Source organism: Podarcis raffonei, chromosome 3 (assembly GCF_027172205.1).
Source record: "Podarcis raffonei isolate rPodRaf1 chromosome 3, rPodRaf1.pri, whole genome shotgun sequence".
Taxonomy (NCBI): Eukaryota; Metazoa; Chordata; class Lepidosauria; order Squamata; family Lacertidae; genus Podarcis; species Podarcis raffonei.
Genome location: NC_070604.1, coordinates 62,845,827 through 62,871,696, shown reverse-complemented (window position 1 = coordinate 62,871,696; position 25,870 = coordinate 62,845,827). Strand labels below are relative to the sequence as shown.

The 25,870-nt window shown below is 38.9% G+C and overlaps 1 protein-coding gene across 10 annotated transcripts; it reads left to right on the top strand.

Annotated features, from left to right (window-relative positions):
• The first annotated feature begins 692 nt into the window (after positions 1 to 692).
• On the top strand, positions 693 to 25,870 carry BCLAF1 (BCL2 associated transcription factor 1). 10 transcript variants are annotated; one of them, XR_008329543.1, is made up of 14 exons: positions 693 to 798; positions 4,140 to 4,203; positions 6,107 to 6,231; positions 6,814 to 7,719; positions 8,943 to 9,611; positions 9,704 to 9,873; positions 14,590 to 14,695; positions 17,019 to 17,103; positions 17,922 to 18,097; positions 19,163 to 19,343; positions 22,023 to 22,169; positions 24,217 to 24,423; positions 24,541 to 24,627; positions 25,281 to 25,870. XR_008329543.1 is itself a non-coding variant. In XM_053382003.1 (13 exons), exons 3-13 carry the CDS (start codon positions 6,128 to 6,130, stop codon positions 24,544 to 24,546), a joined length of 2,688 nt encoding a protein of 895 aa, XP_053237978.1. In that variant the 5' UTR covers positions 693 to 798; positions 4,140 to 4,203; positions 6,107 to 6,127; the 3' UTR covers positions 24,547 to 25,870. The 10 variants fall into 10 exon arrangements, 5 of the variants coding, with proteins under 5 accessions (XP_053237978.1, XP_053237975.1, XP_053237979.1 ...); XM_053382003.1 differs by having other exon boundaries at positions 19,232 to 19,343; positions 24,541 to 25,870; XM_053382000.1 differs by having other exon boundaries at positions 24,541 to 25,870.

Here is a 25,870-nt window from a genome sequence, read left to right as displayed (position 1 = left end):
ATTAATTGTGGCATGAATTTGTTTTAAGATGCCACAGAACTAGTCATTCTTTTTGCAGCAACAGACTCAAAAGACTGAAAAATGCCGTTCTATACTTTTCCCAAGAAAGGGCACAATAAGCTAAAAAGAGAAGTGCAAAGAAGGAAGCTGTACAGTATCCTGGATTTGGACCAAGGAACGCAGCTCAATGGCTGGTTTTAAGGCAGTTACACAATTTCCCTGCTAACCCTATGCACGAACATTTTCCTAAATGAGCAACATAATGAGAACCCGAAATTATCTGCCCTTATGTTTTCCCCAAAACTATGGCGTAATCCCGCAGCTATAGCAAAACTCTGAAGACTCGAGCAATCAACCCTATTTTTTACCCGTGATTTGTTGCGCAGACGATAACTAACAAGGAAAAAAAAGCGCGACAGGCGCATGCGCCTCAGCAGCATAGGCATTTCCCTCTCCCTGCGTCCTTCCAACGCAAGGAAAGATCACGTGACGCCGAAGACTTCCTGCCAGGGCAGCTAGCGTCACTCACGCCGCCTCGGCCGCTTCTTAACCGGCATCTTTCATACGGGTAGCCGGGGACGCCAAGGTAAAGAGGTCATATTTCCTCTCCGCCCTTTCTCCGAGCGGAAGTGATGCCATCGTGCTATTCTAACGTCGCAGAAAGTGGTTCTCTCTCTCTATGGTTCTTCCTTCCTCTCTGTCTCTCTCCCCCGCCGCCCCCCATTTCTTTTCCTTCGCCGTGACTGGAAATGGCCGCCGAGCGGTAGAGAGCCGAACGGAGCTGTCGCTCAGAGAAGGGTGAGCCATAGCCAACGCAGGACTTCGAACGGCTCGAGGAGGGCTGGAGCCAGAGAGGTCTTCTGCCTGCTCGGGTTCTTCCTCGGGCGCCATGGGTGCCGCTCCCTCCAAACGCCCCCCCCCCCCGCCGCCGCCAGCTTTTGGAGCTCCGGCGCGAGAAGCCTCGTTAGCGCGCTCGGCAACTCTCCCTCTCCCCCCCCCCCCCGCTTCCAGACGCCGTTATTTTTTGAAAAAATGCCTCGAGTTCTTTCCTTCGCAACCCCCCTCCCTTTTTCTAACTGAAGGCGGGGGAGGGGCTTGGTCTGCCTCACAAGGGCGGGAGGAACGGAGGGGGAGGGGGACTAGAGGCGGCTCTCATCTCCCTCACACACACACTGCGCGCAGCCTCCCTTGTTTGGACCAGGGCCCGTCATCTCTCCCCGTTCCCTCCCGCCTCTTTCCCCAATGGGGCGGGGGGAGGAAACAGGTAGGCCGGAACGAGGCCGGCTGGGCGGGGCCAAAGACAGCGGCCCGCCTCGCCCCTCAAGAGCAGGCGGGGGAGGGGAGCGTCGCTTTCTGTTTAGTCTTTTCCGCGCGACGAGCGGCGCCTGATAACGTTTTAACTTGCCTCCATCTTTCGTCACCCCGACCAGTCAGTTGAAGGGCGACGAGGTGTAGCTAGGGGGAAGGAGAGTCCTTGGCAGGCTCCCGGCATACTAGCCACACCGAGGGCCCTAAATGGATGCCTCGAACACGCATGTCGGCATGCACGTGCCCTGCCAGACAGCTGCTCGTAACTGGCTGCGGCTCCTAGTTGAGCATCAGACCTTTTGTTGAGAAAGGCGAAAAGGTGTGCAGAGTAATCAGTGGATCGTGCCTTCTTCACACAGTGCCAGGACTCTGGGCAAGTCCGCACGATTAAACTTGCTTCCAAGTGATGCTCAAGAGTGTTTCCAGGGAGGCCTTATCTTGAAGAAAGGGGGTGTATCCTTAAGAATTTCATTCCCAACAGATACAAAAAATGACTTATCACAGTAATTGCAGTATCTTTCAACTGCAGCAATGTGTGGATATTGCTCCAGGCTCATGCAAATGTCCTCTGAGAGCAGCATCTGGAGGTAAAATTTACAGGGTGATCCAAGCCCTTTCAATTCATTTCATGTGATTGAGCTTACCCAAGTCAAAGCAAGAAAAGAGTTGTTAATTATGACTTCCCCCATTCTCCACAGTGAACTTGGTATAATTATTATTTGGCACTTGGGAAGCTGCCTTACACCAAGTCAGCTCATTCGTCTATCTAGCTCAGTAGTGTCTTCACTGACAGGCAGCTGCGCTCTGTGGTTCCAGTCTTTCCTTGCTGTATCTGGGGCATACCAATCAGCAGTTGCTCTACCATTGAGCTATGGTTCCTTGATATGGTATACTTCCTTCTTTAAGTATTAAGACTTTCAAATAGCATTATGGGAGATTGTATTAGCAAATTGTATTAGGGCTTGTACCTGTACTTTCACACAGGAAAGAAAAGACTTCACTATTAGGCTGCAACATTTTCCAAATTATGATGGCAAGGAACAGGTCACATACCTGAGAAGGTTTTACTTTCAGAGTGTAAATGTCAGGATTACTTGCTCTCCTGTTCTGAAAGCTGGTAAGCCTAGCTCAGTGACTCACACTGAGATGGAACAGGCAGCCTACTCTGTCTGCATCAGAAGTAATTGAATGGTCAAGTCACACTTGATAGTGGTGGTAGAATTTTCCAACATCAGCAGAGGCTTATCAGAAAAAAACAAGCTGGATCAGTAAATCATGCAAATGCACCAGGAACGCTCTTTAATGAATGGGTGTGTCATGCTTATTATTTTAACCGCTCTAACTGCTGTACCAAACTAGCTCTCATTTATGTATCTTGGGAGTGTGTGCTGGAGGGTGGCTCATAGCTTTTCTTTTTTAATGTTTTCTTTAATGAGATTTGCAAAGACAATAAAAAATAAAACATCAAGCTGAAAAATTATTGAGTATCTTCTTAAGAACTATACCTTGAGGGAAGACAGAAGGAAGAAGTTTAGATCAGGGAGCAGATTTCATCAGCTCCTGACAGAACCATCACAGTTCTACAGAACTCTTAGGCCAACAGAAGGGTGGGATATAAATGACATAAATTTATATTTCTCTCAGCAAGTTAGGCTACATTAAGGTTTTCTCCATTTCATATTAGGCTGAGCATCTTAGAGTTATTGCTGTAGGGTTAATAAGTAACAGCACTGTTACTTACTAGTCAGAACTTTTTTTGAAGAGAGTCCGTTGTACTTTCCCGTTAAAAGTGTTAGAAGTATAAATCACTTTAAAAGTCTAGTAAGTGGTGCAGATTATTATGTTCAGTATTTATCTCCCATTATGGATTTGTCATAGACGTGCAGTTCTGGAAGAATTGTGAGATGTGTTCATTTGCGTTGGTTGTTACCAGATAACATTAAAAATGTGTGATTAATTTTAATCTGGCTTTTTTAAATAAAAAAGTTCTTTTTTATTTTGCTAAATGTCTAGGCTTACATTGCTTGGTCTGAGGACACACATTGAAGTTAAACAGGTCTGGTAACTAGTTAGGACCTGGATGGGATACCACCTGATAATCCCATATATGCCACTTTGAGCTCTATGATGAAAGGAAGACAGGATATAAACGCACTAAATAAAATAAATACTTTAACTATGCTAGAATACTGAAAATTACATTCATATTCAGAAGAGAGGCAGGTATTGAGGTATAAGCAACCATATATGTTGAGCATATATTTTTTGTGATTCATTGAGAGCTCTTACATGCAGAAAAGTTTCTCTGTGTGTCCCTTATACCATTTTCAGCACTTTAGGTGGATTAGGCACTGCATTCAGAGGCAAAGAGCATTGGCACCTTCACATCGGGATAGGGCCTTAGATTTAGGTTTCCTGTTGCTCCCAAGCAGGTAAGGGGCTCTGACTAAGCTCTGGCTTTTATGCCCCAAACCCAAACCTCTTTATTAATTTGTGGTACCACAATAGGTGGTGGCACTAGGATAGGTTACTGTAAGATAGAAGAACATTGTGAGACAATACTTATATATTCTTACTGAGCAATTTTTGGAAAGGCCAATAAATTAAGACAATGTGAACATGTACTGTATTTCTGAACAATCAACTTAAACTCATCAGGCTGTGAGACAGTGTTGCACTGAGTAAATGCTACTCTGAGTTTGAAACAACATAACCCGCCACATCAGACTGTGCTTCTGATCTTCTCTGTTTAAATACTTCAAGCATTTTTTAAAACCTGTATTAACTATGCAGTCAAATAACATCTGCTTTTGTTTGTTTTTTTAAAACAGGAATTAAACATTTGAGTGCATACCAAGAATTTTAAATCCATTTCTTGTCTAGCAGGATTGCAAGGTAAGCTAAATACTTAGCTATTTTAAATATTTTTAAGACCATTAAAATTCAAAAATATTTTTAATATTTTGTTGGAAGCTGCCCAGAGTGGCTGAGGAAACCCAGCCAGATGTGCGGGGTATAAATAATTTGTTGTTGTTGTTTTATTAAATCATATCATTTATAGTTTCCTTTTGGGGGATGGAGACAGTTTGCTGGCATCCATCTGTCTCAAAAGACAATGGAGTGCATCTCCGGGGGTGAATTCAAACCTCGAGAATCACAGCACCTGCTGTGGCTACAGAGATTGGTACTTTGTAACTGCTCCCACCTACATTGTTTTTGCTGTGTTAGGAGCACCAAAGTGACCTCTCTGGTGGTGCAACCAGTGTGTGTGGAGGTCCTGAACTGCATAGACGACAAGACCACCCCCCTTTCAGCCACACTAATGTGATCCAAAGGAAAGCAGAGCAATACATTTGGCACCAGCTTGGTTGCAAGAGGTGCCGGAACGAGGCATGCAAGATGCCATCCAATTGCCTTAGGGACTCTACTTCATATTTGTGTAGGGTTTAGTCCTTAGCTCTGGTAGTACCTCTGGTGGGGGACACATCATGCTCCTTCTGGGGTAGTTTCTCCCCCTTTGGTCCCCACCCTGAACTCAATTCTCACCTGTGACTCCTAAAATTTATCTGCATGAGACACCCTGGAAATGGCTTCAACTAGCTGGGTAAACCAGGTGAAGGTAGCTGATGGGTCTCAAACCCTCAGTCAGTTAGGGAGTTCCCCTGCATGTGAATTAAACATAAGGATTAAACTATTGGTGGATGCCTAACCCTTGTGTGAAGAAGCAATATGTCTAGTGTTACTGTGATCCAGTGTGTTTTTCATAATAAGTAATAATAATGTTTTAAATAATGGTACTAATTTATTAAAATGGCTTTAAACTTGTACCTTTTGGTCCTTATTTCTAGAGGTTTATAACTTTTAAAATCCAATATATTCAGATCTCTAAAATTCCAAATTTCAACAATTTCAGATTAGATCTCAGTTATCATTTTTTCAACCCAAACTCGGCATAGATTGGTAAATTGGAATGAAGATGGCTGTTTTGACTTTTATTGTCAAATAATGACTTAGAGTGTTGCCTTTGTTTAAAAGGAAAGTAAAATGACTTGGTTGAATTACTGAATGCATTAGGCAGGTTACATGAAAACAGCCAAATTTTCAAGTATGGAGGAAAGCTAGGAAAGAAAGGAAAATAATATTTTTCTGTCTGTTCTGAGTTAGCTATTTTGTCTTTGGGGTTTTTGTTTTGTTTTTGCTTTCCATTGAATATGAGCTACTAAAATAAATTAATGAGATAGCTTTTGCCTTGGCTGTCATATTTATACTGTATTGCAGTACTTCAGTGATGGGGAATACACCAGTGATGACTTTGTTCATTGAAGTCTATGTTACTAGTCTGTTTTGATCTAGCTATGTTAGTACAAAAAGAATTGGTGTTTTGAGTGACTTTCTGAGTTATGGATCAAAGGTAGATCTTTGGGGTAAAGAACAGTAGAGTAGTTAGTGACTATTTTTAGTTCAATATAGACAAAGATAAATGAAAGGTTTTTTTAATCAAGAAAGGAACAGCACACACACAAAAATGCATAAGCATTAAATGTATTCAGTGTGAATATTGAAAGAATAGTTGACATTTTTGTTCCCTGTTACCTATAGTGCTTTCCACTGATCTTTGCCATGATGTGGAACAGAATGTTTGAGGAGATTAGTGATAATTTGAAAAGTTTTTTTGGAAGAGTGGGATGGCTTCTTGATTTTTTTTTAAAAAACACCATAATTTACCGCTATCCATATATGAATTGATCATCCTGAAACTAAGGTAATGTGTTTCAATTTACTATTTTCTATTTGGTAGGTGTAAGCTACTGGGGGGAAAATGGGTCGCTCTAACACTAGATCGCATTCTTCAAGATCAAAATCCAGATCACAGTCCAGTTCAAGGTCAAGATCCAGATCACACTCTAGAAAAAAGAGATACAGGTACATTTCTTCCATTTATTAACTTTCTCAGTGGCTTAATTTTTTTTTTTTTACATTTGAAAGACAGACTTTATTATCAGCAGAAATTTGAAATGCATGCTAATAATCACTAATAGCTTAAGTGCTGTTTTGAGAAGATTCAACTGATTTTAGAAGACATTTTTTGCTTTGGCTACTGAAGCTTGTAGGCTACCGTTGGGTGCGGAGTAGTTGCAGAGGATGTACAGGACTTAATGCTTATAGCAGATGAAATGTCAAGAAAGAAATGCCTATAAACAAGAGAAACCTAGGGAATTAGTTGCTCTGATTCTTTACCCTGACTCTCCCCAGCCCCCTCCAGCTCCCGTCATATAAACAGAAAGAGTAGCTATCTGCACATTTCTTTGAGGGAGGGCTTCTATATTTTAAACCATTGACAGAGCACTTTGAACCTCAAAGGCTGCTGTTCAGAGTGCCTCCTGATCTTAATGGAGCTACTTGGGAACAGGGGTTTCTCTGGGCCATGCCACTGTACATAATATGGGTAACTCTTATTTTAAAGGAGTCATAAACTATGGGCACTAACATTTCTATTTATCTTAGTTCTAGGTCTCGGTCTAGGACGTACTCACGATCTCGCAGTAGAGATCGTGTTTATAATAGAGATTACCGCAGAGATTACCGAAATAATAGAGGAATGAGACGCCCCTATGGCTATAGAGGAAGAGGTAGAGGATATTATCCAGGAGGTGGAGGTAGATACCACCGTGGAGGTTACAGACCTGTTTGGAATAGAAGACACTCTCGAAGCCCTAGACGAGGTCGCTCACGTTCTAGAAGTCCAAAGAGAAGGTCAGTCTCTTCCCAGAGATCTCGGAGCAGATCTCGCCGATCCTACAGATCTTCCAGGTCTCCAAGATCCTCTTCATCTCGGTCTTCATCTCCATATAGCAAGTCTCCTGTATCTTCTAAAAGACGTGGGTCATCAGAAAAGCAAGGAAAGAAAACAGAGGGAGCTGCTTTACAAGACAGTCCATTAAAAAATAAATCACAAGAGGAGGAGAAGGGCGCATTTGAACATGATCCTTCTGAGGCACTAGATGATTTCAGTAAATCTGCAGCAGCTTCAGGTGATATTTGGCCTGGCCTTTCAGCATATGATAACAGTCCAAGGTCTCCCCATAGTCCTTCTATTGCTTCCCCACCTAGTCAGAGTTCCTCATGCTCTGATGCCCACCTACTCAGCACAGTCCACTCAGCAAAAAACACACCTCAGCACTCGCATTCCATTCAGCATAGCCCTGAGAGGTCTGGGTCTGGCTCCCTTGGAAATGGCTCTAGTCGCTATAGCCCTTCCCAGAATAGCCCACTGCATCACATTCCTTCAAGAAGAAGTCCTGCTAAAGCAGTTGCATCGCAGAATGCTCCACGTGAGGAATCTCGGATACGTTCTTTTTATCCTGAAGCTGGGGATCAAGAAAGTACAAAGGGTGCAAAATTTCTGAAAAGGTAGGAACCGTAACTACAAAAATAAAGATAACATAAATCGTACACTAAGCATACTTCTTTATACATGTATATTGTGCAATGAAAAGTACCTGAATTTTCTCTAATTTTATGCTGGTTATACTTAGGTTCTGACTTAGGAATGTATACATGAACTTTTCATTGTTTCTCAGTCAGAGCTGTAAATATACGTTTTCATTAGTATGTTACAGTGTCTTCATTGGAAGCAATTAAAGAATAAATACACTGCAGATTAATGTGTATTGAGAGTCCTGTTATGAGAGTGATTTTCCCATATTTTTTACAGCTTTAGTAAGAGTTGCTCTAGCAGTGTTAAGCAGTAGTGCTGAAAGATCCTTTTGTCTTGGTAAAGGAAATACCATTGTGGTGGCCCAGATTTTTCAAAAGTGCAAGATTGTATCTATCTTCAGTAGAGAAACATAATTTGTTAAATTTAAACTGGACATTGGCAACTTTCTAGCTGACCTTTGTTTATAATGTATCTGTAGAACTGAACATAGCAGTAACCATTTATGCAATGTTGTGTCTTTTAAAAACAAAATAACCAGTTGGAAATCTGTTTATCTGAGCTCTGCAGGATAGATTGCACAATTCTGTTCACTTCTCAAATTACTGAATATATATTTGGAAATATATCATTTTTTATAAAGGAAAATTGTTCTATTTGCTTAGTAATATATAATAAATGGCATACAAATATCGCAGAAGATTACAAATGAAATAGACTAGGGGGCTAGATGTACTTTTAATATATAGGAGAGACTAAAAATCACATTGTATTGCTTCAGTAGCTGCTTTGGCAAATGCCTTGTAATTTATTGTATCCAGATTGTGAGTGTGTTCTACTATGTAAGCAGTGTAAGAAGACATTTTTATAAGCTGTTTTTTGACAGTGTTATATGCTCTGAATTTCTGGAATTAAATGGGATACAGATACTGTATTTGTGGTGAAATGTATTTAAGAAAAATAATGATTTGTAAAAGAGAGCAGTTTTCTTACAAGATAAAGTAGGCACAAGAAATAGTTAAAAAATCTGAAGAACCACTGAATCTCATCAGTCAATATATAAAAAACGTTATAATTGTGTAATTAAATTTGTTTGCTTTGGTACTCATTTTGTGGCGTTGGGATGCCATAAGGATAAAAGCTACAAACTGAAATGAAAGCAGTTGGGAGTTATTCTCCTCTTCTTTGCCATCCACAGGTACACAGATGAAGAGTCTAGAGTATACCTGCTTGATAGGAGTAATGCTAGGGAGAAAGATGGTCAGAAGGAGAGAGGGCTAGAAAAAGGGAGGACAGAGGGAGAGAGAGAGTGGGAGGACCAAGAAGCTTTGGAATATTATATGGATAAAGAATCTGGAAAACAAAAATTTAATGACTCTGAAGGGGAGGACACAGAGGAGACTGAAGATTATAGACAGTTCAGAAAGTCTGTTTTGGCAGATCAGGGTAAGGGCTTTGCTGCATCTCACCGGAATGCTGAGGAGGAAGGTTCAAAGTATAAATCTAAAATCTCTCTGAAGGCAAACAGAGAAAGTGAAGTATTTAGAGAAGATAAAAGTTACAAGCTTAAAGACACAACTAGCTATGTAGTGGAGAGGCCTGGTGCACTAAAAGATAAGCACAAGGAAGATGAGAAAGTATCTGAGAGAATGATGAAGAAAGAAACCCAGTCACCTGAGCAGGTAAAGTCTGAGAAGCTCAAAGAACTCTTTGATTATAGTCCTCCCCTGCACAAGAATTTGGATGCAAGAGAGAAATCTACTTTCAGGGAGGAGAGCCCACTTAGGATCAAAATGATAGCCAGTGATTCTCATCGACCTGAAGTTAAACTTAAAATGGCACCTGTACCACTTGATGATTCAAACAGGTAATTATCTGAATTTGTAACCGTTTTCACTTATCCATGAAGGAATTGCTTTTCATAAATTTTTGTTCTTCTTTTTGTGTTATGCCCTTTAGACCTGCTTCCTTGACTAAAGACAGGCTGCTTGCTAGTACACTTGTCCATTCAGTCAAGAAGGAGCAAGAATTCCGATCCATCTTTGACCACATTAAGCTACCACAGGCCAGCAAAAGCACATCAGAGTCATTTATTCAGCACATTGTGTCCTTAGTTCATCATGTCAAAGGTATGCTTTGAATTTGCCATACAAAGTGAGCATCACATGGCATTAGGAAAGTGATGGTGAAGTCAATCCATTGGGAAATTCAGCACTTTTATGTTCATGTAGACTTCATGCTTTCCTCTTATGGTTGTATATCCTAACATTCAGCATTCTAGGAAATGGATATGTAGATTTTGATGAGTGTTGCATAGTTTTAGAGAAGCTTTGGCAGATGTTACTTAAATTATTCCTCTTTTCCCTGGATTCAGATGAAAAGGAGGAGGAAATGAGATGGAGATTAAAGAGATGTGTAGGACAGAGAGATGGGAAAAGGTGGGGATAATAGAGGTGAGAGAGCAGATAGTGTTAAGGGATACAGAGTGAAAAGATGGGGGTAACAGAATTTGAGCTGCAGAAACCCCTGTAGGTGGGGAGGAAATATTAAAAAGAGGGTTAACTGAGAAACGAAGGTTCAGGTGGAAAGATGAGTGTGTGCTATGATGTACAGAGCAACCTAGTTAGAGATGACTAAATAAAGTGCTGGCATAAAATCATAACATTGTGGGAAATATAGTAGTTTCCTAATAAGAAAGTGGCCCTCAGGGTGATTTGAGTTGTGTACCTCTGGCATAGGCCAGTCTCTTGCATCTAATTGTGTGCATGTGTATCTGATACAGTTACAACTTGCTGAGATTTCATCTGGTCTTGAATAATTTTGGTTTGCACTACATGTCAATATAACAGAGAAATGCAGCATAACGTCTTTTTAGTTAAGTCTCCTTGATCCTTACTGTCACACTCCAGTAGGAATTCTGTAGTGACAAATTAAGTCATCCTAATGTCAATATGTAGTGGAACTAAGTGCATTGCTGACTAAATAGCCTTGCATAGGTGTAAGTGTTTGTTTTTCAACTTACAGCCAGAAGTTGGGTCTCCTGCTCCAGTGTAAGGAACTTAGGCAGTCCATTTATATCTGGGTAGGCCTTGGATGGTACCCAAAGGGCAGAGATTGGCATGGGAGGGTGAAGTTAGTTGTCCTTAGGTACGTGTACAGGGCTGAACTTCAAAATCATTAGTTTTTTGGGAATCCAAAGACACACAGCATTGCATAGCCCCAGTGGGCAAATGGAATGCATGCTCCTCTCCATAGTTGCATACTCTATTTTGAGATGAATATGAATAATGCCATATAAAATCCCCCAGTGTGCCCCCTCCATAGTCCCATGAACTCTCTGGGTGACCTCCATTGTCATGTGAGTGGACTTCCACTTGCTCAATGGGACTTCCCATTTCTCTTCTCCACCCTGTTGCCCTCTGCAGATCTTTGAAAGGTCTCTGAACCATCAAGCAGATTTGAGGGGCATGAGAGCTAAAAGTGGGAAGAGAGGAAGGGGAAGTTTGATTGTACAAAGAAGTATATTACACAGTTGGAACTGTAGTCTTGGATGTTACCCTTTCTGTGCATAGGAGCAGATCTACTGAACACTAGTAGTAAGAGCAATCTTAGGTCACTTGGAAGTACAGGGGGCACAGACAGACATTATAACCCCAGCCTCAGTGCACTGGACCACCTGTAAAGTGAAAGATGGAATGGCAAGTTGGAGGCCAGGCTTAGATGCCTGATCTAAGAGCCTAGCTTTTACATGTACAAGGAACAGTGCACTGAAGCCAATCTTAGTTAGATTTTAATGTGTTAGCACTTTTCTTATTTTGTAATTAAATGAGTTGCATTTAAATTAGTTATATTAAAAACTGATTGGGATTGCCTGACTGATTCAAATGACATTTTTCTAAAAATATATATTTAAAGACACCCTGGTTACTAATAGATTTCTAAGTTTCTCCTCAAAACGGTGATAGCTCTTACTTGCTAGCTAGAAAGCTGCTATTTGGTGTAGGCAAGTCCCAAGACTTACCTCCGAATCCAACAAAACAAAAGCATCCACGTATGACATTGCTCAGTCATATATTTGACTCAAGCTGGGATTAGAAGGGGAAGATTTTCAGTTGCAGCCAGAGGCATGTGCCTGTGTTTGCAAAACACTAGCTGAATGATTTAAGTATCTTATAAGTCAAGAGATGTGATACGTTGGTTTGTTTTCTGTTGTTAGCCATTGGGGTTTCCCCTCTGGTGAAGTAGGCATTTGGGAAGAGAGCATAGGTAGCTGCCTTAATTTTGGTCAGACTTTTTGTCTATTTAGCCCAGTATGGTTTTGTGTAACAATCAGAGGTCTTTCATGTTACCTACTCCTCTTTTTAACTTGAGAGGCCTGGGATTCAATATGGGACCTTGAGCTTGCAAAATATGTGCTTTATTGCTTAGCTACAGTTAATTCTCTTATCTAATGTTACTGATATGTATAGCTGTTTTCCTAGCATTTCCACATGCATATACTTGAGTTTGAATAGTGGGTCTGCCAAATGTATTCATTGGAAGGCACCATCACTCAAGCTCAGCAAATATCAACTGCAGGACATCTTGATTAAGGACAGATTTTGGGTTGTGTTCAGTGTACCACTAATGTGAACATTCTGTTGGTGTAAGGATTTCTCCTTGTGCAATGGTATGTTCTTCCCCTGTGCACCCATGAAATCTTTTCTGGAGTTCCCCCAGCCCTCCAGAGCAGATTTGGGGATGATGGGGGAGAAGAGAGGGGTTTCATTTTGCTATTTCAAGAATGTACTTAAATACCACCCTAAATTTCCTGCTTTATGTTGCTTTTTCCTGAGGAACAGCTAGTTTTGTTATAATAGGAATAAATCATGAAGAATTTCAAAGATGTGAATTTGCTGGTGAAAATATTGAAAATAACATAGTATATGGACTGATTGACCAGATCTCTAACAGTTATGCAACATGGGCCACAATATTATAATAAAGTTACTGAAAATTGACTTTCTTATGCTTTTATTTCTCTCACTGTACTAACTTAGATGTTGCTAATTGTTCATCAAGGGAGGAGCAGACAATTGATTTTTTTGCCTACTATAGGATGAGATCCAACATAGCAAGAGCCAGCATTTGTTCCCGTAACAAGCCATCTTCTCCTTCTCTCCCTTGCATGCCCCCAAATCTGCCCTGGCAAGTTGGGGGACCCTTGAGCAGATTTTAGAGCTGCAAGGAGCTGGAGGGTGGAGAAGAGAAACCAGTAGTCATATTGCATAAGCAGATTTTCTTTATGCAAGTGGGTGTACATCACTGGATGTCACCCATAGAATGAAGTATTTATCTTGGCCTAGATAGAAAGTTGCATTTCTGTATGTCTCGTGTTATATTTGTACATCGACTGTAGTTGTCAGCTGATCTTCTAAACATTTTCAATTCATGCCAATTTGAGAACTGCAAAACAAATCTTAATAAGCTTCCCTACCCCGAAAATGTTTTACCAAATTATGAAATTCCTGACATTATGCTAGCTAAAGAGATCATTTAAATTGAATGGTTCCAGTGAATATATAAAATACACAATTTGACCAGATATCACTAATCTGTGACCAAATTAGTGCTGTGTCTAAATCATAATTTGTTTCCGAAGGTATTTCAATCTTTTTACACACTTGAAAAAACAAAACAAAACCTGTTGATCGAGTTTTGGTAAAAGCGTAGTAGTAATTTTACATTATTGGTGCAATGCAGCTAGACTAAACAGCTCTTCACTTTCCTAGAGCTGAAAATGCCCAGTGATATTTTCTTTTTCATTGCAACTAGGTCCTGGAATGTGTTTTGAAATGGCAAAATCCATATTACAAAAGTAAAATAGCTGTTGAAAGATAACAGATGCACAAACAGGCAAAGTTGAACCTTCTATCTTCCTGGCAAAAATGGCACAAAAACTGAGTTGCTAGCTCAAATTCCTGTGTTTGATGGAATTATGATTGAGGCACTACCCTTGTAGTGGCCATATCAAGTTTTAATGATTGGTTATGAGAGATGTGCTGGATGTTGGGCGGTAAGTTGATACAGATGTACATTGACCTGTTAAGCGGATAGCTTGCTTTATTTGTAGCATTTAACAGTCCGTTATAATTTTACACGTGTTTCTATTTTACATTTACATTCAAACATCTGTTGAACTGGTCTTTCAAAATGTAATGTGTGTTACTAATTTAATGGTCTTGGGTTAAAAAAAGGAAACTTTTAAATATGCTACCAAGTTTGCCAAGGTGCCAGATGTTTAAATATATTCAGCTGTTAAGGTCTTCATTCTGGTCTGAAAAGAAGAAGTTGTGTTTCTTTTAAGAAAAAAACCTCACATATCTTTATCTTATTTATGTTTACTTAGAAATGAGTCCAAGTGAATTTAAGAGGGCTTACTCTAATATAAACATGTGTAGGGTTACAACATTAATGAAGAACACTTAGCTCTATATCTGTCAATTAATTAAATAACCAAAGAAGCTCTGTTTATATTTGTAATATTTTCCTCTACAAATACAGCAATGTATTCTGCTCTTCTGGGCACAAAGCAAAAATGTTTGGCAAAAAGAACTGTCTCCGGCATTAAAAAGTTACGTTTTTTGAATTCGTAGTCGTACTGGGTAGAGTGTATGTGTAGAGAAAATTGTAAAATACAATGGTTACCTGTTGCTGTACTTTAAGACAGATGTGGGGACAAATGTTATTTTTGTGTCTTGTATATTTTAAGAATTCATTTGCTTCTTTTACATCCTTGTTTGGTATGATATATATGTGTGCGTGTGTAGTGAAATTAGACAGTATTTGTCCTCTGCAACCAACAGAACAATATTTCAAGTCAGCTGGAATGACCCTAAGTGAGAGGTTCACTGCTTATCAGAAGTCTACTGAAGAACATAGCACCCGGCAAAAGAGTCCTGAAATACACAGGTGCAGTATTACATAATTTTCTCTGCTTCTTGCTGAGCTGAAATACTAGTTACTCTCCAAAAGATAAGTAACTTATTAGTGAAACAACAAGTTCCTTATCTAAAATAGATATGGAGCAGGAATGGAGAAGAAATTATTGGGGGAAATTGCCAGATCAGTTGTGATACATACTTAATTGTTAAAGTCTGGTAATAATAGAAAATGTTTCATGAATTGAAAATGTTTCTGTAACAGGACACACTCCTGACTGGGTTTTTCTTTCTTTCAAAAAGGCAGGAGGTTGGAGATCTGAAAGTGGGGAATTTAACATGAATCCCTTGTCATGGTTACTTCCTCTTGAGGTTTAGATTTCCCCCCTGTGAATGGATGGAGACCTATTGAAATGGGTCACTCCTGAAGACTAATGGGGGCTCTGTAGGACTTCTGGTATGTTTGGCACTGCTGTTGAAGCCTTAGTTGCTCTGTAGAATATGGAGATGACTTGGCAGTTGACATTATAGTGCCCAGGTGTCCTTCTCCTTAGCAGAACCTGGGCAGTATAGCTACACTGATACCTGTTTCTGGGGAAGAAGCGGGATCCTGTTTACAGTGCGGTTCAGAAAGGCAAGCAATAGGAATACCACAATGAGATATATATGGAGTTGCCTTAGAAAACAGTCCAAAAAATCCAGCTGGTTTAAAATAGGACAAAAAGAACACCAATGCTTTGTTAACTGCACTGACTCCTAGTCGATTTCTGGGCCCTGTGTTGGTATTGACTAAAGATAGTCTCTTCCCGTGTAGATGTACCTGGACCCCAATATCACCTTCAAAGGTCTGTCTGTAGGTGCTCCCACCCAATGAGGTGAGGTGGTGGCCACTGGGTAAAGGGCCTTTTTAGTGGTGAGGCCCCAGTTGTAGAATGCTATCTCCAAAAAGGTCGTGGTCTTTTTGGTGCCAAATGAATTCTTTTTAATTTTCAAACGTCGTTTAGATTTAGTGTATTTTTAAGTTCTGTGCACTATTGTTGTTTTCTGATGCTGTTTTAATTGATTAATATTTTATGTCTTTCTTCTATTTTTACATTTCATAGCTTAACTTCTATATGTAAACTGCCCAGAGAATTTTTTTGTTGATGGGCAGTATAGAAATATTGTAAGTAAATCAATAAATGCTTCATTCAGTTTAAATGGTAATTGTGTATATCGGCAGGACTTTCCTGGTACCTGAGGGCACAGCCAGCACTGCTTCCCAGTGTACCATTCCCATGCACTGATCTACTGCCTACTCCTTTTGGTCTTTTTTGCTGCATCAGTGGCAGCAGCATGGATGAGCTCTCTCCAGGGCTTCCTACTTGGCAGTGCTTCACTCTAATGAAGAATTCTAGGGAACATAGGATCATTGCAGACAGAGGCATTGTGGGCCAGGTGGCTCTGAAGGGTGTCTTTGTCTCTGCTTTGACACCATGGCAGCCAGCAAATACCTTTTAAAATTAACAGTGTACTACTTTTAAACTTTAAACTGCTTACTCTTCCTTAGAACAAGGCTGGGTGACCCAGTTCCAGTTAAAAGCCTTGTAGGAACTCCTTGAGTGCTAAATAGAAGGATGACCAGACTGAGGGACAGTGTGTGAATATGCTACTCTTCTCAGTCTGCCATCTGAAGAGAAGGTCTCAGTATAGCTAATGGATGGGCTGGGCCTGTCGGGGAGGGGATACGAAACTTTATGGCCAGGATACAAAGAGCAAAGGGAACTATATGTGCTTTTTCCATAGCTATCCTCTGTACTGTATCACAAACTGTATGTAGTTACAAAAGTACGTACAGTGCAATTGCTCAAAGAGAATTGGAATTCTCACTGGGGCTTTCTCTGATATACAGCTCTTTGACTCAAGGCCTAAGTTTGCAAAAAGTTAAATAGGATATAACACATTACTCCCTAACTCTAGCTCTGTGTGTTTAAGTGAATGATGATACCTGTCAAATGAACTACAGGTTTTTTTTTTCTCTGTGTGGAGTTGCTATGTTTGTGTATTGTTAATGTAAAAAAGCAGTTGAATTTTCTAGTTTAAAATTGTCAACTTCATTGCCCCTGAAAGAAAATGTTGCATTATGTGGTTTTTGAATACTGCTGTTGGTTTAACTTCGTGGAAATGTGTAGCGGTTGCTGTTTTGATTTGACTGGTAGGTCTATGGGTTTTATTCTTGAGATGTATCTGTACTTTTAAATGGGTTCAATTTTAGACTGCACAATGGCACTTCTTCTTTTGTGTTTCCAGTTTTCCACTTGACAGAGATGAATGTTGGCAGCCATAATTATTACTTTTAAAAATCTTACATTTAGGAGGATTGACATCTCTCCAAGTGCCCTGAGGAAGCATACCCGTTTAGCGGGAGAAGAGAGAGCCTTTAAAGAAGAAACTCAGAAAGTAGGTTCTAAATTGATATTCTTATTTTAGCTTTGGTTTAAAGCATCCAAGCCCTTTATCCCAGAGGCATGTTTTACAAATTGTGCTTTTATAATTTTATGTCTTAAGTGATAATAGGTCTGACCTAGTTCTGATCATTTTCGAAGGATGCAGTGGACCAGTTTTGTGTAATCTAATTGTGACATTTTATCACTTTGACAAAAAAGGATTACTGTACTTTTTGTTCTTAAAAAAATAGACAATGGATTCTCTGAATTTGCTTAATTCTCTGAATTTGCCACTCGCACTAAAGTCTTTCACTCTCAGGAGCAGTTTTTTTTCTTTTAAGTGGGGGTGGGTGGGGGTGTGATATCCAGAAAGCCCTGTTTCACGAGGGGTATCCTATCTCTGGCTTCAGTCCATTAATTACCAATGTTATCCACGAAGGATGTAAAATAAACTTTTCTTTAGACTGTCCTAGTAATTGTTAAAGATGTTGTTATATTGAAGTTTTGTTCCTGGATAATACTTGAAAGCTTCTTTCAGGTCTGCTTTCTTTTTGTAAGAGTAACTTTTCAGTCCCAGTTCAAGCAAGTTTACTCTCTTCTATGAAAGATCATCCTACTAAATGTGCAAAAGAGCTATTGGGAAAGGGAGTATCGCTTACATAGCTGGGTAACAATGGAATCCTATGCCTGTTTATTTAGATGCATTCCCACTAGGTTCATTATGATTTACTTACAGGAAAGTATGTATAGGATTGCATGCAAAGAGGTTGATTTCCTATTTCATTCTCTTAAGGGTTTTTAATACTAAAACACTGCACATTTCTGATCCAGGGAGATAAAAAATTAAAGTGTGATGCTGCAGATCTTCGACATGACATCGACCGTCGTAGAAAAGAACGAAGTAAAGAACGAGGAGACTCTAAAGGTTCCAGGGAATCCAGTGGATCAAGGAAGCAGGAGAAAATTCCAAAGGATTACAAGGATTATAAATCTTACAAAGATGACAGGTAAAAGGCTTAGCTCCCATAACTAGGCTTTTAGCTTCTAATTAGACTTTTGTAATTATAAGCTTAATTGCTTTCAGTTATCACTGTACAATGGAACATCTAAATTTAAACAATTAAAATTATTTGTTTTACAGCAAAAATGTATTTGTCTTTTACACGGCTTATGGTGGATGAGGACAAAAACTTTGGAATAGCAAGCTAACACTGAAAAAAAATGACAAATTAATCTGTCCTATTATCCAGGCTACATCAGGAGGTTGGACTTCAATGCAGTACATTTCTGTAAACAGTTTGTGTAAGAACTTTGGTTCGTTATGCTTGATTCCGCACTTTTTCAACTCATAACACCCAGATTATGAGAATTTTACTGACATGTAGGCTTAATGTGGGAAAGGGGGGATGAGAGTTATTTCCCCCCCTCAAGACAGATAGTGGGCTCAGAGGAACAGGTTAGTCTTTAATAAAGCAACTTACTCAATGTGAACTTGTAGCAGTGATAAGAATTACTTCAGGTATATCTACCTTTGGGGATTTGTATTATATTCTATAAAAACTGTAAAATCAATGCCAAATGTATTTGCTTTGGGGAAATTGAATGTGAAGATCCTATTTTCCTGCTCTTACTTACATAATCATGGATTTACTTGCACTTTCTGTTTACTTTCTTACACTGATGTCCATACAACCATCAGTTGCTGATTATTTCTGCACCCTGGGTTTATATAGCAAAAAGGCAATATCAATTTTTGCTTCTTGGTAAGACGTACAAAATAAATGAAATAGTATCACTTTAGAATTTTACCCTTGGGGATTTCCCCCTACCTTTTATTCTGTCTTTCATTGTAAAGCATGCATATATATTTAAATTAGTTTGCTGGCTAATAGGTTTTCCTTGTTAGGTGCTAATGAGCCATTAGCTCTTAAAGAATTATAGATGGAAACTGGATAGTGTAATAATACTGCACGTTAGACTCAAACAAGAAAAGAGGATAGCTTCTATGGGCACAGAAAATAAATCCTATGTATAGGATGCTACAGCAAACAGTATGGTTTCTTATTTTTCAGTAAACAAAAAAGAGAGCAAGACCGTTCTCGATCTTCCTCAACTTCCTCCCCATCTTCCTCCTCATCCAGTTCCCGAGAAGAAAAGGACAGCAAGAAAGAAAGAGATGAAGAATTTAAACCCCATCACGAGCAGAAAGAATACCCAGGTTTTACAGGAGTTGGAAGACCTAGAGGCACATTTGTGAGTTTCTACCATACTTTTCCTGTTTTGTTTTTTTTAAAGTCATAATTGTAATAATTGCATTCAAATTATTAGGGTTTAGTTGTTTTATGTGAAATATTATGGAAGTGCATTTTGAAGAAGATTCTGCTGGAAATGTAGCTTGCAAGGAGGAAATATATAAAATCCTATCCTAGATAGGGATATATTTATCTTTTTTGGTTTAAAATAATAAAAATATGCACAATAAACATCTAGTCACACCTGCGGTGTTTCCTATTGCGTTCTACCATTAGCTTGCACATATGCTTGGTAGTCATGATTTTAAGTGTTTGAAAAGTTGATAGTGAATTTTCTCACATAATATTCTACCTTGTTGGTGATACTTAATTAAGGAGTAAGTTTTTCTGCTGTGTGTATTCCTTTTTCCATATTCTTTATTTCACTTTTTTGTATTTCTAGTCTCTTTTTAATCATGAGCAGTGTTTTGAGCAGGAGGGACCAAATTAACCAGAGTAATGCGTGACTACAAGACTTTCATGCTCAGTGACAAATGAGCCAAGTCATCCATTATTTGAGATTGGCATGAGAGACAGGTGTATACAATTTTAAAGCAGTTGCCTTATTTGTATTGGGCTAAAGTTCATTGAACTCTGGATAGTCTCATGTGCTTTAAAATGGGATGAGAGAGTTCATTATGGGGAGGAGCCAGATGCATTTTTACTGCCTACATCTCATTGCAGGCCAAATCGAACAATGGATTACTTATACCCAACCCAAACTTCACTAGTAAGGTGTTGGTTTTGTGTGACACATAGTCACAGTTAAGTAATGCCTGTTAATTGCAAATGCCAAAATCCTGAGGCCCTTAAAATTGCAAGATTTAAATAATCCAGAGTTAGCTTGTTGTTGGCTCTCTTCTTTGCTGTGCTTATGGTTTGATTGTTTCAGAATAGAGTAGGATAGCTAAATTCTTAATAGTAAAATATTATAGTTTATCAAGGGTACCTAAACTAGGGCAAAGTACTTTAAAGAATTACAAGAAATTGTTACGTTCAATTGGACTGTGAGCAACCAATATTTGTAAAAACTGACCTAAGACATTACACAAGAATATAATCAACAATAAAGGGATATATAACATTCTTGTTATGGAATGACATGTATTCTGTGAAATATAAAGCAACATTTTAACAGCTTAGCAGTTTAAATGGGAAGATGGAATTGGGACTGGTTATCATTATTGAGGGTGTATCTAGTTTTAAATTTTAAGAAACACTATTACTTGGTGGCAAATAAGTATATTAGAGAGAGATGATTTAGTGGTGCTTTCTTTTATTTCTTTAAAGTATTTTTATTCTGCTCTTCATGCAAAAAAAAAAAAAAGGCTCTGGTGTGACTTACAAAAATCATCAAAAAGGTAGTTCTTGCCCTTGAACTTTAGATCAAAAGAGAGACACACAGAAGCAAAGGGGGTTTGAAGGGGGGCGAGGAAACAAGCTCATGTACTTGAGCTTCTTGTAATGACCAGATGGAATTGAAAGATTTGGGAAAGAAGAGCTAGAAGTTGCTGGTCTTTCAGCAGACACTTAATGTGCGCCCAATAATTCGGTTTGTTTTCTTCACATGATGTGAGTGGACTTAAAGGGCAATACAATGCACTTGCCCTAGCATGCAATCCTGTATGCAAATTCTGTATACCCATATTATATATTAGACTTGGAATTTACATACTTAATATAAATGTAAGTATGTACATTTAAGAACCTAAGCTTCAGGCAACCTATTCTTTTCTTCCTTATAGCAGTTGCTCCTCCACATCTGCCTCAACACTACACCACAATCTTTTATCTTTTCAGAAATGTTACCAAAGTCCATTTTCCAAGATCTTCAAATTAGTTACTTAATGTGGTTTATACCTTAGTTAATGGCTTTGAGTGAATACATAATCATTTAATGTTTTTGGTGGAAGTAATATTGTGCCATATAGTTCCTGTTATAAATGAGCCTTCTATATGGGATAGTGTATAAAACATTGAAAGGCAGCTATGACTTGGACAGAACTGTGGGTCTTGCCATGCCAGCAACTAGAAAAAGGTCAAGACTGTTTTTAATGCTACTTTTTTAAAGTTACTTGAAAGTATTTTTCCTACTACATCTCTGTTGTGCTACTTCAGTTAAAACACATTTTAAAAAATCTAGGCTCTTTCCATGTCTCTTACTTTTTCTCCTTTCTTGCTTTTTATGTTGAATATTCTAGACTACCAGACTTTGATTGTTCGTTGTAATGTGCAGTAAGAGAACAGTAACTCCCGAACACATGTGTTTAATTTCTCCATCCTTCAAAGCTAGGCTTTTAAGCTGCTTCTTTGGAGAACTAAAAGCATCAGCAAAAATTGCTGAATTTTGTGTTTTCTGTGGACTACTAGACATTATAAATTTCTCACTATCATATACTACTTTTTCAAAGTGTTATCTTGGATACGCCCCTTTTAAAAAAAATATGTAAATGCTCTTCTGCTAGCTAGAATGCCATTACCTTAAAGTGGCTGTTAAATTCTGTAGATTGATCCATAAGCCACTTCATTTGTGTGTGGTATTATCTGATGAATGATAACAAAGCATATTAGTTCATGCATTAGGAATTTATCATTTGCTTTGTGTAAACAAATTAAATGCATAAATGCTTTGGTTAATCAGTTTCGAATTAGGGGCAGAGGAAGAGCCAGAGGCGTGTTTGCTGGAACAAATACTGGTCCCAGCAACTCAAACACTACTTTTCAAAAGAGACCGAAGGAGGAGGAATGGGATCCTGAATATACCCCAAAAAGCAAGAAATACTTCTTGGTGGGTGCCATACTATTATGCATGCATCTTTTCTCAAAGCTTGTCTTATAAGCAAATTTATGTAGGCAATATCTAAAGCATCTTCTATCATTTGAAGAATCCTAAGAGTCCTATAGGGGGAGCATTAGAGCTCATACTTGCTTTTATATCCATCTACGTAGGCTGATAAGAAATGACTAGCTGTAGAAGACAGGTCTTTTTGCACAACCTCTTGCTTGTCAGTTGTGAAGAGAAAAGGAGAGAAAATCTAGTACTTACAACAGGCGCCCCCAAACTCGGCCCTCCAGATGATTTGGGACTACAATTCCCATCATCCCTGACCACTGGTCCTGTTAGCTAGGGATGATGGGAGTTGTAGTCCCAAAACAGCTGGAGGGCCGAGTTTGGAGGTGCCTGACTTACTTCTGCAATACACTGTTGTAAATACCTTATTCCATAGCAGATTTCACAGTTGTAATACCTGCAACTGTGAGGAGTTTGGCTTGCATAAGAGCTGTGAGAGAAACCGATAGTAATAGCACCACTGGTTTCAGTTGAATAAAAATAAAAATCTTGCCTCTCCCGTTCACCCCGACCGCCTCCCCCAAGTACCTTTTAGGCCCTGAGGAAGTTATAAATGCTTCCCTGACCCAAAGCCTTTGGTCAATATATGACTTGAAAGAAAAGCACATTTTTGCATTGTATTCTCTCCTGATGTCCCTTAGACCCAGGTGTTTTTTTTGGGGGGGGGGGGTTAATGTTTACAACAAACTTTACCTGCACCATAACCTTGTGCTGCTTTTATGAGGCAAAAGAGAGTTATTTATGCCTTCCCTATCAGTCTTAGCCTGGTCGTCCAGTGTCAGGCAATGGGCAAGTTTATCCCCCAATGGGTTGCCCCCCGAGTATAGCATTTCCAGTAGCAATTCATTTGTTGGAGGGAAAGTAAAAGCATCCATTCAAGGAAGCCACTGAAGTCCTGTCATCTATCCAAAGTGATTTGGGCTTTGCAATTCCTTAACTTGTTTTTAGCCTGTTTGCATTGGGAAGAAAGTCAAGGCTATATCTGAATAGCCTTGTCTATCCTGTTTCATGGTCTACACTATGTCAATATTGGGAACTTGCATTTCTGTGTAAAATCTTTCTGATTGCTCACTTGGCAGATTTTTATAGATGAAAATCAAAAAATATAAAGTAAGTGTGATCTGCAACAAAATGTTAACAGTGCTTGTTCCCCTTTCCCCCTCCTCCAGCAGACAGCCAACATTTTGTAGGCATTGTACATACCTAGCACTAATTGGGCTGTTTTGGGAATCCTCCACTTTATTCTGTTTTTTTGTACTTCTACAAATCTTGGGAGTTCCTCTGAGTTTTGACTATATAAGTTATAGTTGCAACCACACTCATTCCTCAACATTGGAAACTGAGAGAATGATATGGTAGGCATGGTTAGTTTTCTTTGATTTTTTTGATGTAGCAAAATCTGCCATGTGACTTTTCAGAAAATATGTATATTAACCCATTATTTACTGTTTCTTCCCATATATTTTTGCATTCCATCAATTAGTACTGGTAAACCCGAGGGTGTAGTATAGATAATTGAAACATAGACAATTTATATTGAATCAGACAAGCAGAAGTTTAGAAGCCTGTGCAAATGACTAAGATATTTTGTTGCACCTAAAACTATGAATAATCTGTTCTGTGTCCCTTCAAATCAATGAGGGCCCTTAGATCAGTGGTACAGCATATGCTTTGTATATCCAACACACTAAATTTAATCACTGGCATCTCCAATTAAGGCATCTTTGGTAGCAGCTCTGGGAGATGCCTGTACCCAAGACATAGTTTTGCACAAGCTTTCCAGTCCAAATGGACAGTGCTGAGTTTGATGGACCCAATATTCTAACTTGATATTGGGCAATTTTGTATGTCTGTATGCTTCAGAACATCAAGAACAAATGACTCAGCTACAGTTTTTAGCGATGTGAAGCAGGCAGTTTAAACTTTTCCAAATAAAGTGTGTTAGATGCTTAATTTTCCATTGTTAATCCATGTTTTACTCTAGCATGATGACAGAGATGATGGTGTAGATTACTGGGCTAAAAGAGGAAGAGGTCGTGGCACTTTCCAGCGTAGCAGAGGAAGATTCAACTTCAAAAAATCAGGTAGCAGTCCAAAGTGGACACATGACAAATACCAAGGGGATGGGCTTGTGGAAGATGAAGAAGAAACAATGGAAAATGAAGACAAGGAGAGACGTAAAGAAGAAAAAGTAAGTAGTTCTGGTTTATGAACTCCTTTATTGCTCTATGAATTCTAATTTTAATTTTAAATGGCTTAAAAACCCAAAGTGTAAATAGTGCAAACATTTTCATCTCTTTTTGCACAGGAATAGTAAATTTGAAGATGAACTACAGCTGAAAACATCTATGTGCTATCTACACAGCATTATAATATGACTTGTCTTCAAATGAATGTAAGCATTTTACTTAAATTTTATTGTTGGAGAGTAGTTTAGTTTAGTTTTTGTTTTTTGTTCTTTTGCAATCTCACTAAATAGTAACTGTTGATGATTATACAAAAGCAAGTAGAAAAAGTACAATACTATTTGTCATGAGCAACTTTTTAAGATGTTTACTGATTGTTATAAGCAGTGTAACTTTGCTTTGTCCAGAATATATGGTGAGAACCCTGAAAGTTGTATTTCATTGCCCCTTCCACAGCTGTGTTTATTCTAAAGTAAAACCTAGGTCTGCACATCTAAATCTTGAGGCAGCGTTTTAAAATAAATCAGTCCTAAAGATCAATTCTATGATGGAGTTAGTAATTTCCTGAACTTCTTATTTGTGTGGCTTATGTTTAAATTGCAGCATAATATTACTTTGACTGATTTGGGGTGGGAGACTAATAATTTGTTTAATGCAGCCACCAAATGTCTCAACATTTGAACAGCACTGCAAGATTAAGGATTTGCAATCTGTTTTCACAAAGCTTGCTATTGATCACGTTTGAGAACCTGAGTACTTTGCTATCTTTTGTATCCCATTTTCTGAAAAATGAGTGCAAATAGGACATTATGCAAGTCAGTGTTGGGATCTTATTAATTCTCTCATACATTCACATTTCTAGAACACGATGGGAGTTCTCTTCTGAACTGATCTAGATCTGACAAGTAGAGCTGTAGCTTAACAGGTGCTACGTTTCTCCGTCCACATACCCTTACTGCTAATGGGGAAATGCCTCAACTGTTTGTGCAACAGCACTAAAAGTAGCTTGACCTTCTGCATACTTTTCTTACAAGAAGACTTGTCCTACATTCCAAACCTTTAGGCGTACGACAGAAAGAGGTAAATTGTAGTGAAAAAGTTACCTTTAACACAAGCATGTTTCAGTGTTTTTCCCCCCAGAGTTTACATGCATAATAAACATAGTCTTATGTAAAGCACTAGATGCTATCCATTTATAACATTTAAGCAGTGTGTATAACGAAATGACATTATTACTGCAGGAACATTAGAGGAAGACTCACTGACATCTCGTGAAAGTGTCGGCCAGAAAACTCATGGCAATATTGATCCAGCTACCAAATGTATCATTCTTTTCCCCAGTTTGTAAAATAGTATTTTCCGTGGGTTTTCTTCAGATAAATAACTTGACCATTTGGATATCTTCATGTTTTCAGTCTTCAGTGGAATAAAGATGTGAAAATTCTAAAATGA

Excerpts from the sequence above, each read along its gene's own strand:
- BCLAF1 (XM_053382000.1), top strand. The coding sequence starts at position 6,128 with ATGGGTCGCTCTAACACTAGATCGCATTCTTCAAGATCAAAATCCAGA. Across the intron at positions 14,696-17,018 it reads AAGAGTCCTGAAATACACAG|GAGGATTGACATCTCTCCAA; the intron begins GTGCAGTATTAC and ends TCTTACATTTAG. Across the intron at positions 17,104-17,921 it reads TTAAAGAAGAAACTCAGAAA|GGAGATAAAAAATTAAAGTG; the intron begins GTAGGTTCTAAA and ends TTTCTGATCCAG.